The 17166-nt window shown below is 40.3% G+C and overlaps 1 protein-coding gene across 1 annotated transcript; it reads right to left on the bottom strand.

The window, feature by feature from the left end:
- Nucleotides 1-1097: 1097 nt before the first annotated feature.
- Nucleotides 1098-16474, bottom strand: LOC138296990 (EMILIN-1-like). Its single transcript, XM_069236507.1, has 6 exons — nucleotides 16301-16474; nucleotides 11134-11151; nucleotides 9833-9850; nucleotides 7219-7288; nucleotides 5064-5198; nucleotides 1098-2298 (listed from the first exon to the last, which is right to left on the bottom strand). Exons 1-6 carry the CDS (start codon nucleotides 16472-16474, stop codon nucleotides 1970-1972), a joined length of 744 nt encoding a protein of 247 aa, XP_069092608.1. The 3' UTR covers nucleotides 1098-1969.
- Nucleotides 16475-17166: the final 692 nt, after the last annotated feature.

Genomic DNA, 17166 nt, shown 5'->3' on the forward strand with positions numbered 1-17166 from the left:
GATCCACTAATACAGTGAAGCAGTCTTGGTGAGGGTTAAGGCATGTACATCGGTGGTGACACGATGCTGACATACACAACAGAGTGGCTGAATGATCTATAGGTAAGCTAGCAGCGACACACGAATGAACCATGAATGGCGGATTTGACATCAATCCTTGAGGTACTGCTTCAAGTCACAGGGAATATCTCAGACACAATCTTGCATGTTTTCCTAAGCTTGCCCGTGCCATTACAGAGATGATAATGGCCTCTTGGCTACTTTTTAACTTAGCAAGGAAGGTAAACATGTCATATGTGTGTTATACAATTATAGAGCACCCTGCTTACAGAATTGTTCAATCCTTCACACATATTTATATCTTCCTGTAACATTTTGCTCACCTGCTAAAATTTGGAGAGAACGCAGGTTCATGTATTGAGAGCTGCAATACAATGTGACCATTTGTGTTTCATATAATCATGAATTTCAAATTTTGATTTAATTAGGATTTTTCAAATATTCTTGCAATTTCCAAATCCCTTGTCTCTTCTCTGGATGAGCAGAGAGTGGTGTCTATGCGCTCTACTGCCATGTCTGAATGAACTGCAGTGCAGTCCCTTGATAAGATATTGTCTCCTAGCTTTTTTGCATTGCTGAGTTGGTCACATGTTTTACCTTCTTTGACAGTGTAAATTACAGTTCAGTCACACCATACCATACTTTTCACTTACTGCCACCAAGGCAACACACTAAAACCACACTGTGGGACACAGGTTTAGGAGCTCAATAAGTGCTTCTCCCTCTCTCACCACAACTTGCCCCCTGCCATATGAAATATGTTTGCAAGCTAGAGTGGCCCTATATCCTGCCCAAGCCTATCTTGAAATTCAAAATATAGAATTGATAAGGCACACTTGTAAATCTGAAGGCCTTTGCCCCAACCTGGCCCTGGAGCATGATTTCGGCCTGCTCGGTGTGTATTCTGAAAATCACTGCTCCGATTCAAAGGTGCTGCCTTCAAATCATTCCTACAGCACACCAGCACAGCAGACACTGATATAGGTGCAACATTCCCCCCCTTTTCACAGTGATGCCACGTGACACTAGTCTGCCACTCCCTTTCAGTGTAAGCATACCAGAAAATAGCTTTTTATTTAAAAAAAGTTATGTTGTTTGCACTTGTAAATGGACCCGCTGAGGCGTATGCGGAGTGCCCCATACTCCAAACGTGATGGTGCAAAGAGTAATGTCACCACCCGTTGTATTAAGACAAACATTTATGTACTTCTGTAAATTTGTGGTCAACCCCAATGCGGAAACTCTGGCATGCGCTGTGTGCATCATGAGTGCCAGCGACACAGGAAATGCAAAGACAGTGACCTCCCCCTGCTGGACACATCTGAGAGGACAACTGGAAGACTACACTGCTCAACCAAAGACTCAAGAGGCCCCAGCAGGCGAACACCATTCGATCCACATTTGCATAGGAATGAGCGTATGTCCAGACGTGAGCACTGGGGTGAGATAGCTAATGTGCCATTAAGCACACAGGCCATGCAATGTCCTCTTTGCCTATGGTTGGATCAGAACATCCTGTCTCAAAGTGCCAGGCCATTGGGGTGCTGAGGCCAAGAGTGTTGGCAGTGAGAAAGTTTGGCAACTTTACGGTGTGCTCTTACAGAGCAGAAGGGTGGACAGTGTGGATGAATGCTGCACCTCTACAGAGGTCCAGTGTTGTTTTCAAGCAGTGGAAAGCATTGGTGATCACTCCTCTCATAGCCAAAGACAAGCTTCACACAGTCGACGAAAATCTTAGAAAGTTCATCCACAGTAGAGTGTCCTTCCTTCCTAGCCCCCGCCTCCCTTCCCTCTCCATTTCACCTCAGTTAAAAAGAGTTTGGTACTCCACGATATCTCCAGCAGGCACATAGAAAAAAATAATTAAATAGATAGTCAGAGGGAGGCCGGAGTATAAACAGTTCCCGTTCTACTCCTCTGCTCCTTCGTAGAGTAGGGTGGCGCTGAAGACGGTCAGCGGCTCGTCGGAGTGTGCTAGCTTGCCCATCACCAGGTCCACACAGACCGTGTCCCCCACCTTCAAGGGCAGGATGATGTTGAAGATGCCAAGGGAGCCGGTGTTGGGCTTGTTCTCCACCATCGGCTTGTACTCGAGGCCCTCGGGCTGGTAGCCAGCAGAGTCCACCCGGGCGATGGCAACGTTAGACTTGGAGAGCACGGCTTCCACCTTCTCGTTCTTGTGACCCGTCAGGATTGCGCTGATGAAGTAACGGCCATCGTAAGGTGCAGTGAAAATACCTGAGGGTAAAAAAAACAAAAGTCATGAAATAAAAATGGCAGCATTAACACAAAGAGCTCAGAAACAAAGGCCCAGATTTAAGAAGGACTAGCGCCTCCTTGTGCCACATTAGTGTAATTTATTATGACGCTAATGTGGCTCAAGGCAAAAATTGCCGCGCCACTTTGTAAACCCATTGAGCCACATTATGCCTGCACCAGACATAATGTATGCAAGGGGGTCGTTCCGGCATTAGGAAGCCCAGAAAAATGGTGCAGTTAAATCTACAAGAATCCACTGCGCCATTTCTAGCGTCATTTTTAATGCCTACCTAAGGCAGGAGTTAAAATGAGGCCCCATTGTTTTCTATGGGCCTCCTGTCACTTTGCAGGAGTAGCGTCAGTATTTTTGGTGTTAATCCTGCAAAGTGCCAAACTTGCGTCAAAATTGATGATGCTAATTTCCTAACGTGCGCCATGGTGTGCCGTATCATAAATACGACGCACGCATGGTGGTGTTGGGAGGGCGCAATGGGACGCAAGAAAAGTGGCGCATTATGACATGATGCCCCCCTTTTCTTAAATTTGCCCCAAGGTATTTACCTCTAACAAAAATCTTGGAGACTATTTTAGGTACCCATGATGTGGACTGTTCTGCCTCTAGCGGTTGGGCACAGAAAAAAAATCTTTTATTTTGGATGTAGATCATAAAAGACACATTTCTATGCCACCACTATTTCACGTCTTACACATACTGAGCAATCCATCACTCGGCAAATGCAAACCTCTTGGGCTCACCATGATGTATCAGAAGACTTGACATAGGACACAAAAGTTCTCACTAGTGACATGCCATTATCTCATTATTATATTATGAAAGACACTACTGTGGACACATCTGATTTGTGTGTGAGTTGACACGTAAAGATGTAGTTTGAGGTCCTCCTATTTATTGTTACTAATGCAGCATTTGGTGCATGAGTTGTGGTTTGCATGGGAGGGTGGAGAGGAGGCAGGGTCAGGCACAGCTAGGCCCAGTCCACGGACAGCATGACACAAGCAAGACTGTGGGAGGGTCCAAGTGGGGGTCGCGGACGAGGGTACACAATGCACTTGTGGTGAGGGAGCCTGCAGCAAATGATGGGGCCAAAGTTTACTATCTTCAATATTGCCCCAAATTTTTGATATCCAGGAATACATAGAGTATAGCCTTTGCTTAACTGTGATTGCTGTTGTTTTGACTCTGACCTGTAAACAGATTCTGGCTCCAGTTGAACTTCCCAAACATACCCAAAACTTTATCTTTTGCATTCTGAAAGTGTGCATCTAACCCAATTGTGGACAAACAGCAATTTGAAAATGATAGCCATGTACTGAGGCATTATGGATTCAGAATCAGTGTCATCAGTACTCACAGAGCCGCCTCCTAGCGTTGACTCTCAAAACAAAACATTCATTTTTAGGAAGCGTGTTTCACGGTTCCATCATTTAGATGGGTTAAGAATGCACAGCTTGTGAATCTAAAATCCATTGCATCCTTTGTGGTGTTTATTTTTATATATTGTTTCTTTAAAGTACAGGATTGTTTCTTACAAGTGCAGGGGGCTTCTAGGCTGTAATAGAGCTCTTCAAATAGTTCACTGTATCTGTGTAGTCTTGAGAAGGTGACAGAGGGCATGGGGTGGGAAGGGCCATGACAGATGATGCTATCCAACTAACATGTCAATAAATCAATATTTTTTTTTAAATTAAAACCTGAAAATACTAACATATTTCTGAATCTGCAAATACACTTTGTAGTTAGAAAATGTACAAACTCCACTCTGTTTTATCAAGCCTTTCAATATTTTTTGTAGATGTAATATATTTTTTTTAATTAAACGTTTTTATAGATTTGTGCTTATGGTCTGTGGGTTCACAAACTTATATCCTTATCTTTTTCCATGCTAAATATAAAGCTACCATTCAGGTTCACATAGAGCTTTCTTCTGCTTCGTGACACCTCCAGTTTAGCAGAGGAAGGAACAGAGTGGGACAAACTAGATGGCCCACTCAGGAGCACTTTAGCACTTGCAGATCCAGATAAAATAGGCTGTATTGGTGCAGTTTTTCAGTGATACTTGGTTACCTTCTCAAGCAGGAAAATGTAATTTATGCTAACTGGTCTTTCAGTCCAATTGTTGGTTAAAGATTCACTTTTTTTTCAATATAAATACAGGATTATTGAGGTTTAAACAAATCAAAAAATGTTTATACAATCCGAAAATACACAAAACAATATTTCTGCATTTTCCCTCTCTCTTCATTTTTCGCAATTACATGAATTTCATTTATTCAATTAATGTTCCTGATACAATTAAAAATTTTCTGCTACCAGGACCCTATCTTCTACATTGTCTCGTAACAGTCTGCCATCTAGTTTAGTGGTTCCCAACCTGTGGCCCGGGGACCCCTGGGGGTCCGCAAAGCCTCCTCAGGGGGTCCGCGACTGCTTAGAAAATTAAATAATATTAACAGATTAGGTCCCCAGCATTCAGTAATGACTCAGTGGGGGTCCCCGGATTCCAATAATGATTCAGTGGGGGTCCCGGGTTCCAGTATTGATAAAGTGGAGGTCCCAGGAAGTCAAAAGGTTGGGAGCCACTGATCTAGTGCAAATATATGTCTATGCAATGAATCTGACTTTTTACATTTGTTCCCTGTAGTTGGATTTGAGTTAAAATCTAATAACAGACATATGTTTAAAAAATAAGGGAGACAAAGGTGCATGCATTATTCTCACTCACCAGTGTAGGGGTCATAGTAGCTGCCGTCATTAACAAGCACTTTATCGAATACAACCGTTCCAGGGTCCACCTGAGGGTAGGTGAGGGCTGCACTGAAGGATACGCGGGGAACTCTCGCTGCCTCGCCGACCAGGCCTGTTGGTTGGACAGAAAAAGGATGTGTTACGTCCATGTTTAAAGCATAGTGGGCCAGTAAATGGAAGGGTTTAGAAGGGCATCATCTTTACACATTGGCCAACCCTCTCAGAGATCTGGTGTATTAAATAATTCAGCTCAAGGTAAGCAGTCATTTCATTGAAATCATAGGGGCATTGAAGGTGGAATCACATGCTCTTTAATCCCCTAAGACATCACAGGATATGATTCTCTTCAATAACATTTCATGGTCTTTGACCTCCCAGTGCCTCTCATATCATCACAGAAAGTGCCATTACACCCTTCTTGAAATCTTGGCTTTATGACTTGTGGCTACAAAATGTTAATAAATTCTGACTCATAAAAAATGAGCTACTTACCTGTAACAATAGTTTTGAGCATTAAACTCTTCTAAATTCATCTGGTGTCTATTATTCTATCAACAGGTTGTGGATCTGGACTTTGTTTGAGAATACATTGGGGTCTACTTAGAAAAAGTTAAATATACCAATGTACATTTAGACAAGTATACATTTACTACTACACCTAAATGCAACCCTATACTTTTGAGCTATTCGCCATTTCCAAGTTACATTTACACCTCAGTGCAGACGTACAGGAGTTCACTCCTGCAAATCAGGGGGTGTAATGTCATACAATAGAATTTTAAGTGTAGATTTAGTACTAGAAACTTTGCCCCATTGGTGGAAATCTCTGCCACTAAGGCTGCGATCTCCATAGGGGAAAGAATAAGGACAGTTATTACGTTTAATCATCTTTAAAAAACATAATAACATATTTTAATGTAAGGTATACATGTAAATTAAATTAAATATTTAACTCAGAACTAATCAACTGAAATGCTCACATATATTTTCATTTTCACTTAATATTTAGTAAGTTTTGTACAAAGCTATGAGCTTAATCAATTAAAAATATGTCACCATTTTTAATAAAGTTTTTTATATTTTTTATTTAATCATTACATTTTAAAATTATTAATTCATAATTATATATATTCTGGGACTAATTTAATAATAATATAAATCATGTATTCTATTTAACATTAGTTCCTATAGCGTGTTGTTTTAGTTCCCTGCTTCCCTTGTTTTCCAAGGACGTGTTTTGCATGTAGTACCTGTGAGTGACCATGCATGGTGCTTGATTTACTCCAAGGCGGGGTTTACACCTATCCCGACACTTTTAGGGCTGCAATAAAGGCTTTGGAAGTGTAGTTTTTTAATAGAAATTATCTAACTCTTTTGGTTATGTGTGTTTGTAATTGCATGTCCTTCTCTAAACCCCTCCTTAAATGTTCCTAAACCCTTTCATTTAGTAGCAGATATTCCCCATTATCCAGACACTCCTCCTTGTCCAACCCACATTTAGTATAAAAACGTACAGACGTGCACGGCGATCCCCACCCCCTTGGTGGAGATCTCTGTACGCAAAATATACAAGGGTTGGAGGCAGTAGATGGTCGGCCGGAGGCTTGTGCACTGCATTTTGCAGCACGAGTAGTACTGCTGTAGTATGTACCACTACTTTATGTACCACCAAATGTGTTTGTTAATAAGATTCAACCATTTACATTTGGACATAAAGTATAGATGGATCCCATATGACTCCTGAGTGTCAGTGCTTATTCATCTGCTTGCTGTTTCTGTAGTATCCAGTGGCTACTCCCAGTGAAGTTGATGGGAGAATTAGCCCAAGATGACCTTTTCCGATACTTGACAGTATCGTATTTGCAGAACCGACTGAGAATATTGCCCAATTGTAAGGATCACCCAAGTGACCGTCATTTGGTGAGGCTAATACAGTTTTCCCTCGCGGTTGAATTTCTTTCTTTCAACGTGTCTATTTTATCCTGAAAATTACATGTGGGACCCCAGCAATAATAAAGGGAATGCACTGAGGCTTAGCTCAAGTTCTCTCATCATGAGACATCCCAATTAACATTTGTCATATCCATTATGGAGCTGCAACAGTTTTCCAATCACTCTTCACCGAAACGTACGTCGGCACTTCCACACCGGGACCAAGACTTTGGATCGGATTTGTGTCATCACTGCCACAAAGAAGACTGACTTAAGAGACAATATATCAACACATAAAAGAAAAACTGTTTTCTGTTTCTATATATGAGTCGCAATTTGTATCTTTGATCAAACATTACTAGGAGGAAATTGTTGCTCTCGACCTATCTTGGTGTATTCTGGTTTGTTTTTAGAGCGTGATTGAGCCTGTATGATTGTGAATTTTTTTATTGCTTTAGTATAGGGGGTATTTTGACTATGTTTTCTCTGTAAGCTTTTGTGTTTTTTTATCGCTTGATTAGATAAAGTATATATATTTAATTTATTAATTAATCAAATGTATTAATTGTCTCTTTGCTGTATATGTATAGTTTGTTTTGGCTTTTTTTGGTTGTTTTTGTGGTTAGCTCTGTAGTCAGAGCTGTATAGGGATTCTGGTATTTTGGAACCCTTAGCGTGAAGTTGGGTTGTTTTCATTTCATTTGTACTCCCAGTGAAGCTCCACTAAAGCCTGGGAAACTGATTGAGATGTAGGTATTGTCTCTAGGAGCTGCGTGCTGCATTCCGTACGAGCTAGGGTAGATTTATGGAGCATGGATGAACAAGTGGCTTCTCCGCATAGTGTGCAAGGCTCCACTTTTTACCCGCAGCATCCAGCTGACTGTTCGTCTTACCTGGTGGCGGCCACTGGCAGCTTCTGCATTCTGTGATCTCTTTCGTGCCGGAGCTAATTTGAATGAGACTGATGCTATACACATCTTGATCTACAGAGGGGCCTGTGAGGATGCCCCATACTTTTTCTCAACTCTTGAATGAACAGGACCAGCAGTGGCTGGATCTTACAATACAATAAAGTGCACACAATGTGCTCAACTATTGATGCACACTTTCAAAGGCAAACCAGGATGAACCCAAGAGGTGTCCTCTTGTCAACAAAATCCTCAAAATAAAGTTGAAGTAAACAGAGAAAACAGTGCAACCATTGGATCTGGACTTCCTATGATTGAAAAGTTGATCCTAATCTCCAGTCTCCAGTATACAATTTTCGGGTGCCAACCTGCTTCCGAAGTTGACAAACAGAATCCTCTGCAGGCAATAATGTTTTTCCTGAATACAGAAGGAGCGACTGACTAGCAAAACAAATTATCTCAAAATGGTGGCCACACACTGTGGGATTATGAGTTTACAGGTGATATTATCATGCTAGCTCCACCTATGGTTGTCACCCAAAAATAAAACTTTCTTTTTTTAAGAAAGATTCGGGATCCAGCCACTAGATGTTGGAATAACACACTGAAAGAGAATCTAGAATAGGTCCCGCTGCAAAACAGAGACAAGCAATCAGCTAACAAAGCTTCGAAAAACTAAAGGTCTAATTAAGGCTGGATTTAGAAGAGTCTGATGTCATAATCCACCGAATGCCAGAGTTTATGTAACTTCCTCTACAGCTAGCGATTCCACCAGCAAGTTCTCCTCTGGAGGAATTACCACTGATGTGAAGGATTATACTTTTCCACCCATCTCTAAACCATCTTTAAGAGATTGGTAGTCAGTTTATGAAATGATATAAATTGCCATGCAGTCCAGATGGGTTTTAAGCCGCTACGTGGGGAAGCCACTGCAAATCCTAGTTACCTTCAAATGACATCCATGCTCTGTTAAAGTCCATTCTAACTGCTATATGTCACGATAAAGCACATCAAGGGCTTGATCAGAGAGCATAGAAAAGACTGTATCATAGGAGACTTCTTCACTGTGTTATCCACAAGCATCTCAAGTGTGAACCAAGTATGAAGCAAGTGTGAAACATGGGGGGTTATTACAACTTTGGAGGAGGTGTTAATCCGTCCCAAATGTGACGGATATACCACCAGCCGTATTACGAGTTCCATAGGATATAATGGACTCGTAATACGGCTGGTGGTATATCCATCACTTTACCGTCACTTTTGGGACGGATTAACACCTCCTCCAAAGTTGTAATAACCCCATGGTCATCAAACAGGTGGTGAAGACCACTACCATTTCTCCGGTCAATCTTATTTATGATATGACAAATCACAATTGGGCAACAGAGAAGAATTATGAAGTGTTCATGAAGGGCAAGTGCACTATACATGGGAATGATGGAGGCAATACTCAGCTCTATGTGAACTACAGGCGTGCAACCCTTACATTCTGCTTCGAGGAAGTAATTATAGCCTAACCAATGACATTTTGATCATTTATGACACCTGTATTGGGCAGTGAGGGCTGCCATCACAACACCCAAGAGTGGCTGCTAACACAGTGGCAGGATCTTGCATACTTTCTTCAAAATTATTTTGTTCTCAGGTGCTAGATGCCCAACATCTTGAGCTGTATATTGCATATATTAATGTGATGGTGACCACATGTGGTGCTCAGTCAAGTTCAAATATTAATGTTTGGATATTTCTTGCCATCTCATAAGAAGGCCATTTTGAGGCCATTTCTTGCAATCTGGTGCCCTCTTGGGGTGATTTGCTCTTGTGTCTTTAGGCAGCTGCCTAAAATGCACCAGGGCTCCTGAATGGAGCAAAGGACAATTATAAATAAACAAAACATGGGACTTACCTTGCTCTCCTCGCATACCTGTTGGTGAAAGAAAAAACAAGAGTTAACGACTTAAAATGCAATGCTCCTCGTTAGAAATCTGCTCGTCAATACTCTGCTTTTCAGTAGAGAGAGGCACTGCATTGTTATATTATCTGTATGTAACCAAGCAAGTCAAACATAATTCAGCATTCACTGGTTTGCTGTTGGTTGATCATGGAAACCACCTGATTTCTTGAGCAATTGCTAAATCTAAAGGAGAACCCAGGGGAGGAGACCTAATCACAGGATGGGTTACAGGAAATTCCACCTCCTCTAGATCAGTTCCTTGTTATGGAGAAAAGAAAATGTCACTGAAATGTGGATTTGAATTTTACATTAGCACATTACAGACATATTACAGGAGCGCATTTGATACTCACAGAAAGTTAATGTGATCCTTTCATGAGGGACAAAAAAAACTCTAACAGCTCTAAAATCTCTCTAGAGCTTGGAAGAGTCATCCAGCACTGAACTATGCCGTATGGTCTCACGCACGGTGTTGTAAGTCATGACAATGTGATTTTTTTTCTACATTTCTAGCGAGCTTCAGTTCTGCCCATTTAATGGTGGAATATCTGAACGTGGACCCCCCTCTGAATTTACCACTTAATTCAGAAATTAGAAGCATTTTTCCTGACCTTCCACTGAGGAGTATGTTGGGGGTTTATAAGATTTTAGATCAACATGCCAAGCTTATTTAGATTCCAGTACTAAACCATGGGCCAATAACATCTGTGTACAGTAATTACATTACCATACAGTGCTACTGTGGAATTTAGAACAACAGAAGTAACCTGGTCCAGTGATCACGCGTGCTACAGTACTTTGCAGTTATCATAGGTCTTTACATGGCGAAATTGTGTCACAAGACATGCTTGATTCAAAGTGGTATTTGCACTACAATCACGATTTCCATAAAAAATATGTCGAATAAACCGCCCCCACCACTCTGCCATTATTGTTCTGCCATGTTCTAACTCTAAATATCTGGCTAGGATGTACTGAACCCTGTGCTATAGTACTGTCTTAACTTTAGCTGATATGTTTGAATGAAATCCTTTTAATTCCAATATAAATGTTGCTTTCCATAAATCTATTGTTTGTGAGTGCCAATCGTTTGGGCCAGTACACCCATTAAAAATAGTGATATTTGCTCCATTTCTTGTCTGCTTTAAAATATGCAGTTACAAGTCTCCGAAGAGGTGTCTAATGTTTCTAAGGCAAATTGGGTTGCAAGGCACAGAACAAGTATTTAAATATAAAGTTAGGCAAGGACTTACCCGTCTCACCACGTAGACCTACGAAGAAGAGAGGGAGAAATAATAAAATCATGAAGACTTTAAAAAATCACATTAAAGACACGATTCAACACAATTATCTACCAATACTTCTCTATCCCAACTGCATGACTATATCAGCACAATGACCATATCACATGAACCGTAACTACACAGCATCGTCCCATCTCAACATGATCAAATGAAAATACCATTGAAAGTTACACCATAAGATCAGAAGAGCATCAATGACATACCAGCACACCACAATACTATCACACCCCAAGATCCTGTCATCTCAAAACCATCAAATCACAGGACCATATCTTCACAAGCCCTAACAATCACATCTGAAAATGTATCATCACAGGAGTATCTCATATCATCAATATAGCAGTCCATAACAATATCCCACACCACACAGGCCATGTCACAAAGAACATCAAATCACAAGATCATATCATCGCAAATTAATAAGATTACAAGATTGTATCATCACAAAAGCAGACCATACTATCAAAACAGAAAAAGATACAACACCACATTGTTCCCTTAACACCCAGCCACCCTTCACCACTTTATCAGAAGAATATTTCATCACACCACCATATCCCACAATCCCTTTTATTGCAGAATGCTGCCACACCATGCTATTAAATCACTTCAACTGCCTGAATGGGTTTGTGTTACATCTATTCTGTGAGAATAGCATAGACTGCAAACATTCAGGACAGTACAGGGTGCCCCGCGCTCACCTTAGGCTGCATGTTAATAGACGCTAAGCTCAGACCAAGGGTAAGGTTCTTTGCTGCCTAAACTGCACTTGTGTTTTTTGCGTGCACGGTCACACTGAGGGGTGTTCTGCAAACCTCACCCAACGTCCAGGGAGAAGAGCTGCAGTGGGATTGCAAACATTAGCACTAGGGAGATTATGAAAACTTGGGCATCTTCTTGGTGTGCTCAACCAACCCATGAGTTATAGAGAAGGGCCAAGTCCACAACTTATATACTGTCCAAGATAGTGGTCTGCCCGGATATTTCTATCTGAGGTTCCCAGTCCAAGAACATGCAGAGCATGTTCTTGTGATGTCAGTTTGTGTTTGAATCATCTGTAAGGAGGCGTTTACTAGTGATGACTGCATCACAACACATTAACACCCTTCTTTTTTGTTGTGTTCTTGATCTGATATCCTTGGTTGGCTCTTTCCTCTTTACTGTCATCAGATGAAGTTTGGGACTTTGCTAATAAGAGCTATATTGCCAAGGAAGATTTATAACCTATGTGTTTTTCATCTTAAGTGGGCCCCTTTTATTGAGCCACTTGACACCATCCACACGTCTTATTAAGTGCATGATGGCGCCATGGTTAATGGGAACTGTCACCCTGTCCTCTTTCATTGGGCAAAATAAGAAGGCTCAACAGACCTCAGAATTCATACTGTGACATACTGAGATGCCAATTCGTTATTTGGTTTGATTACGCTATGGATCTATCCTGGCACCTAGCACAAGAGGTACAACAATCACACCTTGAAAATTTAGCACTGAAGAAGGCATTGGTGTTACGGTTTGAAGACATCCGAGCAGAACTTTGTGATTCTATTATGGGGCTTTTGCCTTTCTCCCTGCAGAGTTTAGTCAAAGGTGAGTGAAGGTTGGTTACTCGATTGGTTGCCTCACTGAATCTGCATTGACCTGTGAGATTCCTTTAGTAACAAATGTAGGTACTTGTTTGGAGACAGAGGATACTTTGCAGCTAGCATTTTAGAAGATGTTTAAATCTTCTGACTTGCAGTATTCTGCAAAGGGAGCATTGGACAGTAGTCAGCGACATGGAATGGATGTGTTGATTTATTTGATTTGTTTTTTTGTCAATTTGTAGCTGAAACTATCTGTGTTGAAAGAACTCAGATGACACTTTTTTGAAGTGGTTTAAAAGAAGAAATTATTGACAAGTCAGTCCTTTCACAGCTTTCTGTTTCTTTTCATGAACATAATGATTAGGTGCTGTAGGAACTCAGACAAGACTGATGAATGGAGAGAAGTCCCAAGAAAGCTATTCTAATTCATCTTAGATTTGTTTTCGCCTGGTTGATCGGATGTGTCAATGGACCCTTTGCATCAAGAAGAGTCGATTCTACTAGGGACATTATGGTAACTTTAAAAGAAAAGAAAAAGCTATATCAGTAAAAGGCTGGGCTGTGCCTATACTCTGGGGATGATGGACATTAGATCCAGGCCTTTGTTAAACTCACTAAGAAAAATGTAGGAAGAACCCAATCATCTCTTAAGAAAGAGAAGAACACAGGAGCACTTTGACTTCCTTATATTGTATGTTCAGTTTATAACACTTCTACCGATTGCTATGAGAACAATAGAAGGAACAGTTCTTAATACCTCTGAATTTGTGGATAGTGGCACCTGGGGAATATTCATTAATCAAGACTTGTTTGCTAAGAATAATGTACCTAATAAAGGTAAGAAGTCTCCTGTCATACAAACTGTTAAGGGCTCACCAATAACAACAGCTCAGACATGAGAGGCCTCTTTTCCAAATCTCATTTGGAGAGCACAATGAAGTGTCATCTCTTTTCATTATTGCTTCTCCTAATTACGTTGTAATTTTTTGGAGTTCCTTGGTGAAAGTGACTTAATAAATACGTCAGTTGGTCTACTCGAACAATATAATTTCATCACATTTTTGGCATGGTCATAATCATAGTCAATTTTGTTGTGATTTAGAAAGTTGTTAGTCAGTCAGTGATGAAATAAAGGTTTTGCATGTCCAATTTAATAGTGATTAATATAACTTCTTTGCCACTGCAGCACCGTGAGTTTTCTCCATGCGTTTATTTCTTAACAGAAAAAAAGAAGGGATACTGAAGGCTTATTTGTAGGGGTATTTGCAAATTCATTTAATTGTACCATTTTCAAAACTTCCAAGGCCACCTTCCTTTTTTGCTCCAAAGAAAGACCAAGATTATTGACCTATTATTGATTACAGAGGTTTAAACCTGGTCAAAGATGGATTATCTTAGCTGCTTATAAAAGACGTATTAGAGTCAGTCCATGGAAGACTTTACTAAACTTGATTAGTAAAGTGCTCATTATCAGTTGTGTATGAACGAAGGTGACAAGTAGAGGACAGCCTTCTGCCTCATTTGGGCATTCTGAATATTGTATACTGCTATCTATGTTTTTTAATGCTCCTGACATTTTTTTAGAATTGTATGGATTCAATACTTTCTTATACAATTAATCAGTCTTTATTGGTCTATCTGGATGATAATCTAGATTTTTCAAAGCCTTCTGGAGAACATCTGAGCTTGGTGCTATCAATACTTCAGTGACATCATGTGTCTTACAAACCTGAGAAGTGTGAGACTGAGAAGGAAAAAGTTGAGTCTTTAGGAGTTGGAATGTTTCTGGTTTTTCTTTAGGGATTCCTAAAAGGTTTCAGCTATTGGGGACTTGCCTTCACTTACTAATGTCATAGTGAAAAAGTATCCTTAACATTGCAAATGTTCATTTTTATTTATTAAAACTTTTTCAGAGATAACCAGTGACATCACCTGTATTTTGGAAAAATAAAATATCAGAGAGGTTTTGCTGGGATGATTAAACTAAAAGAGGGTTTAATACACTTTCAAACAGATTTTTGTTCAATCACTTCTTATGCCATCCTAATACTTCAAGGATGTATATTGAGGAAATGGGTGCCTCAGAAAGAACCAATGAGACAAGTGCTTTACAAGACCAAGAATATGATGGGTAAGTAAATCCTGTCTTTTGTCAAAGTTTGGATATAACTGCTCAGTTCCTAGAGAAAGCTTTAGCCGTGACAATGGCTTGTACTGAATAGAGGCATATTTTGATGGGCACTAGTGAACCACATGAACTTTGAACTGTTCACCACAATTTGCAGTGTTTGCAAAATCTTCAGTGCAGGAATAGTTGTCAAGCTACATGGGCATTTTTCATCTTTCTTACTTATAAGCCTGGTTGAAATAATTTTTTTGTGATCGCTTTAAGTCATTGTTATGTGAGTCCTTACTTATTTATGACTAGCTTGAAACTGTCTCTCAATCTGCGAATGGAATAGTTCAGTCTATTTTAGACAAGGTTAAGATAGATCAAGAACTAGTAGGTGCAAAGGAACTATAGTTATCTAGAGACTCCTTTAGATGATTAAATGGATTGTATTTTAAATAAAAAGTTATCTCTGTGCTGACTGCAGAACTATGGTTGGATGTATTGAGAATATTTCATGCTTTTGTCATTTCCATTTATAGAGGATATCAGAATATGTTTGATTTAATTTTACAATATTTGTTCTTGCCTATCATACTTGTGCTCAACATAAATTGTTACATTCTAACCTGCTGCCAGTGGCTACTGAAACTTTGCATACGATTGCTACAATTTATAATAGATCTTCGGCTTTAAAAATTATATTGTGTAATAATGCTTGTAGTACACACTTTTTCAAAGGTAGCCTATTTTTCTCTGCTGCTGAAGAAATGGTCCAATGCTTTAACTAATATTTTAGTCACTGTGAATTACCATTATTTCTAATAGAGGTACTCAATATCTTCCGCATTTTTGGAGAGCTCTTTGTAAGTCATTGAGAGTTGAACAAGCTCTTTCTTTTAGCTATTTTTCGCAGCAAAATGGGCAAGCAAAGTGAATGAATGAAAGTTTGATTCAATATCTTCTGTGCCGCTGTAATGAAACTCAAGAGAATTACAGTTCCTGTTTACCAATTCCAGGACTGTCTTGTAACATTGTAACTCATAGTACCGCCCAGGTGTTACTTATCTGATGTATACAAGGATTTGATCCACACATTTTTCATGTTCTCCTCACATATATTAATTGATTCAAACACCCACTTAATATTTAAATCAGTTACAGGAGCATAGGCAACTTTTTTTCTGAAAGTTTACACTGACCTTTGGTCAAAAAACCCACATATGCTGATATAGCATGATAAATTCTTCGGCTCATAGAAACTTGTCTATTGTCTTATTTTTTTCCTGTACATATATTGTCAGTTACTTGATCTTCAGGAACGTCTGTATAGCAGCAGTGCATTGGGCCACAAATAGAAGAAGATTACTTTGATAAATTAGAGTCAAAATATGTTGATCCACTTGTGTTGTTCACGTACCTGGTGGGCCCTCTGGTCCAATGGCTCCATCTTTTCCAGCAGGTCCCTGAGGCCCTGGAGGGCCTTGAACACCTTGCTTCCCAGGTGGGCCTGGTGGACCAGGAAGAACTGGTGGTCCTTAAAATAGATGACAAATGCAGGCTTGAATATTGTGATGAAAATACCCAACCTCATTGCACATTAATGCGTAGCACTCCCAAGGATTAAAGTTAATGCAAGCATGATCCTAATCTGTTTATACAAAAATGTCATGAGTGTTTTGGGTGAGTTATTTTTTTCATTCTGTGAAACAGGCAGATAATGGGGACAGAGATCTACTGAACTGCCCAGTTACATTCTGCACATTGTTCTGTATTCCTGCTGAAAATAGAAAGTAATATCTGACTTTCTGCCTACACCCCAAAACAAAGAACAGAGGGATTCACTTAAAACTTACAGAATGGATCCTGTGCTAGCAGACAGAGGCAGGAAAGTGCAAGAGTTTTTAAATCTTTAGCCATCACAAACCCTCAGTCCGCCTGCCTTACTGTAAGCAGGGCACTCCATCATAAACCCTCAGTCCACCTGCCCTATTGTAAGCAGGGCACAACATCACAAACCCTCAGTCCACATGCCATACTGTAAGCAGGGCACTCATCACAAACCCTCAGTCCACCTGGCCTATTGTAAGCAGGGCACTCCATAACAAACCCTCAGTCCACATGCCTTACTGTAAGCAGGGCACTCCATCACAAACCCTCAGTCCACCTGCCCTATTGTAAGCAGGGCACTCCATCATAAACCCTCAGTCCACATGCCTTACTGTAAGCAGGGCACTCCATCACAAACCCTCAGTCCACCTGCCCCACTGTAAGCAGGGCACTCCA

The sequence above is a fragment of the Pleurodeles waltl genome, chromosome 5 (genome assembly GCF_031143425.1).
Source record: "Pleurodeles waltl isolate 20211129_DDA chromosome 5, aPleWal1.hap1.20221129, whole genome shotgun sequence".
Taxonomy (NCBI): Eukaryota; Metazoa; Chordata; class Amphibia; order Caudata; family Salamandridae; genus Pleurodeles; species Pleurodeles waltl.

Bases quoted from the DNA above. Each gene is read 5' to 3' on its own strand.
- LOC138296990 (XM_069236507.1), bottom strand. From the start codon at position 16,474: ATGAGGTTGGGTATTTTCATCACAATATTCAAGCCTGCATTTGTCATC. The intron at 5,199-7,218 runs GTACGTTTCGGT...TCCAACCAACAG, and splicing joins CCCGGTGTGGAAGTGCCGAC to GCCTGGTCGGCGAGGCAGCG. The intron at 2,299-5,063 runs GTGAGTGAGAAT...TTTTACCCTCAG, and splicing joins CTACTATGACCCCTACACTG to GTATTTTCACTGCACCTTAC.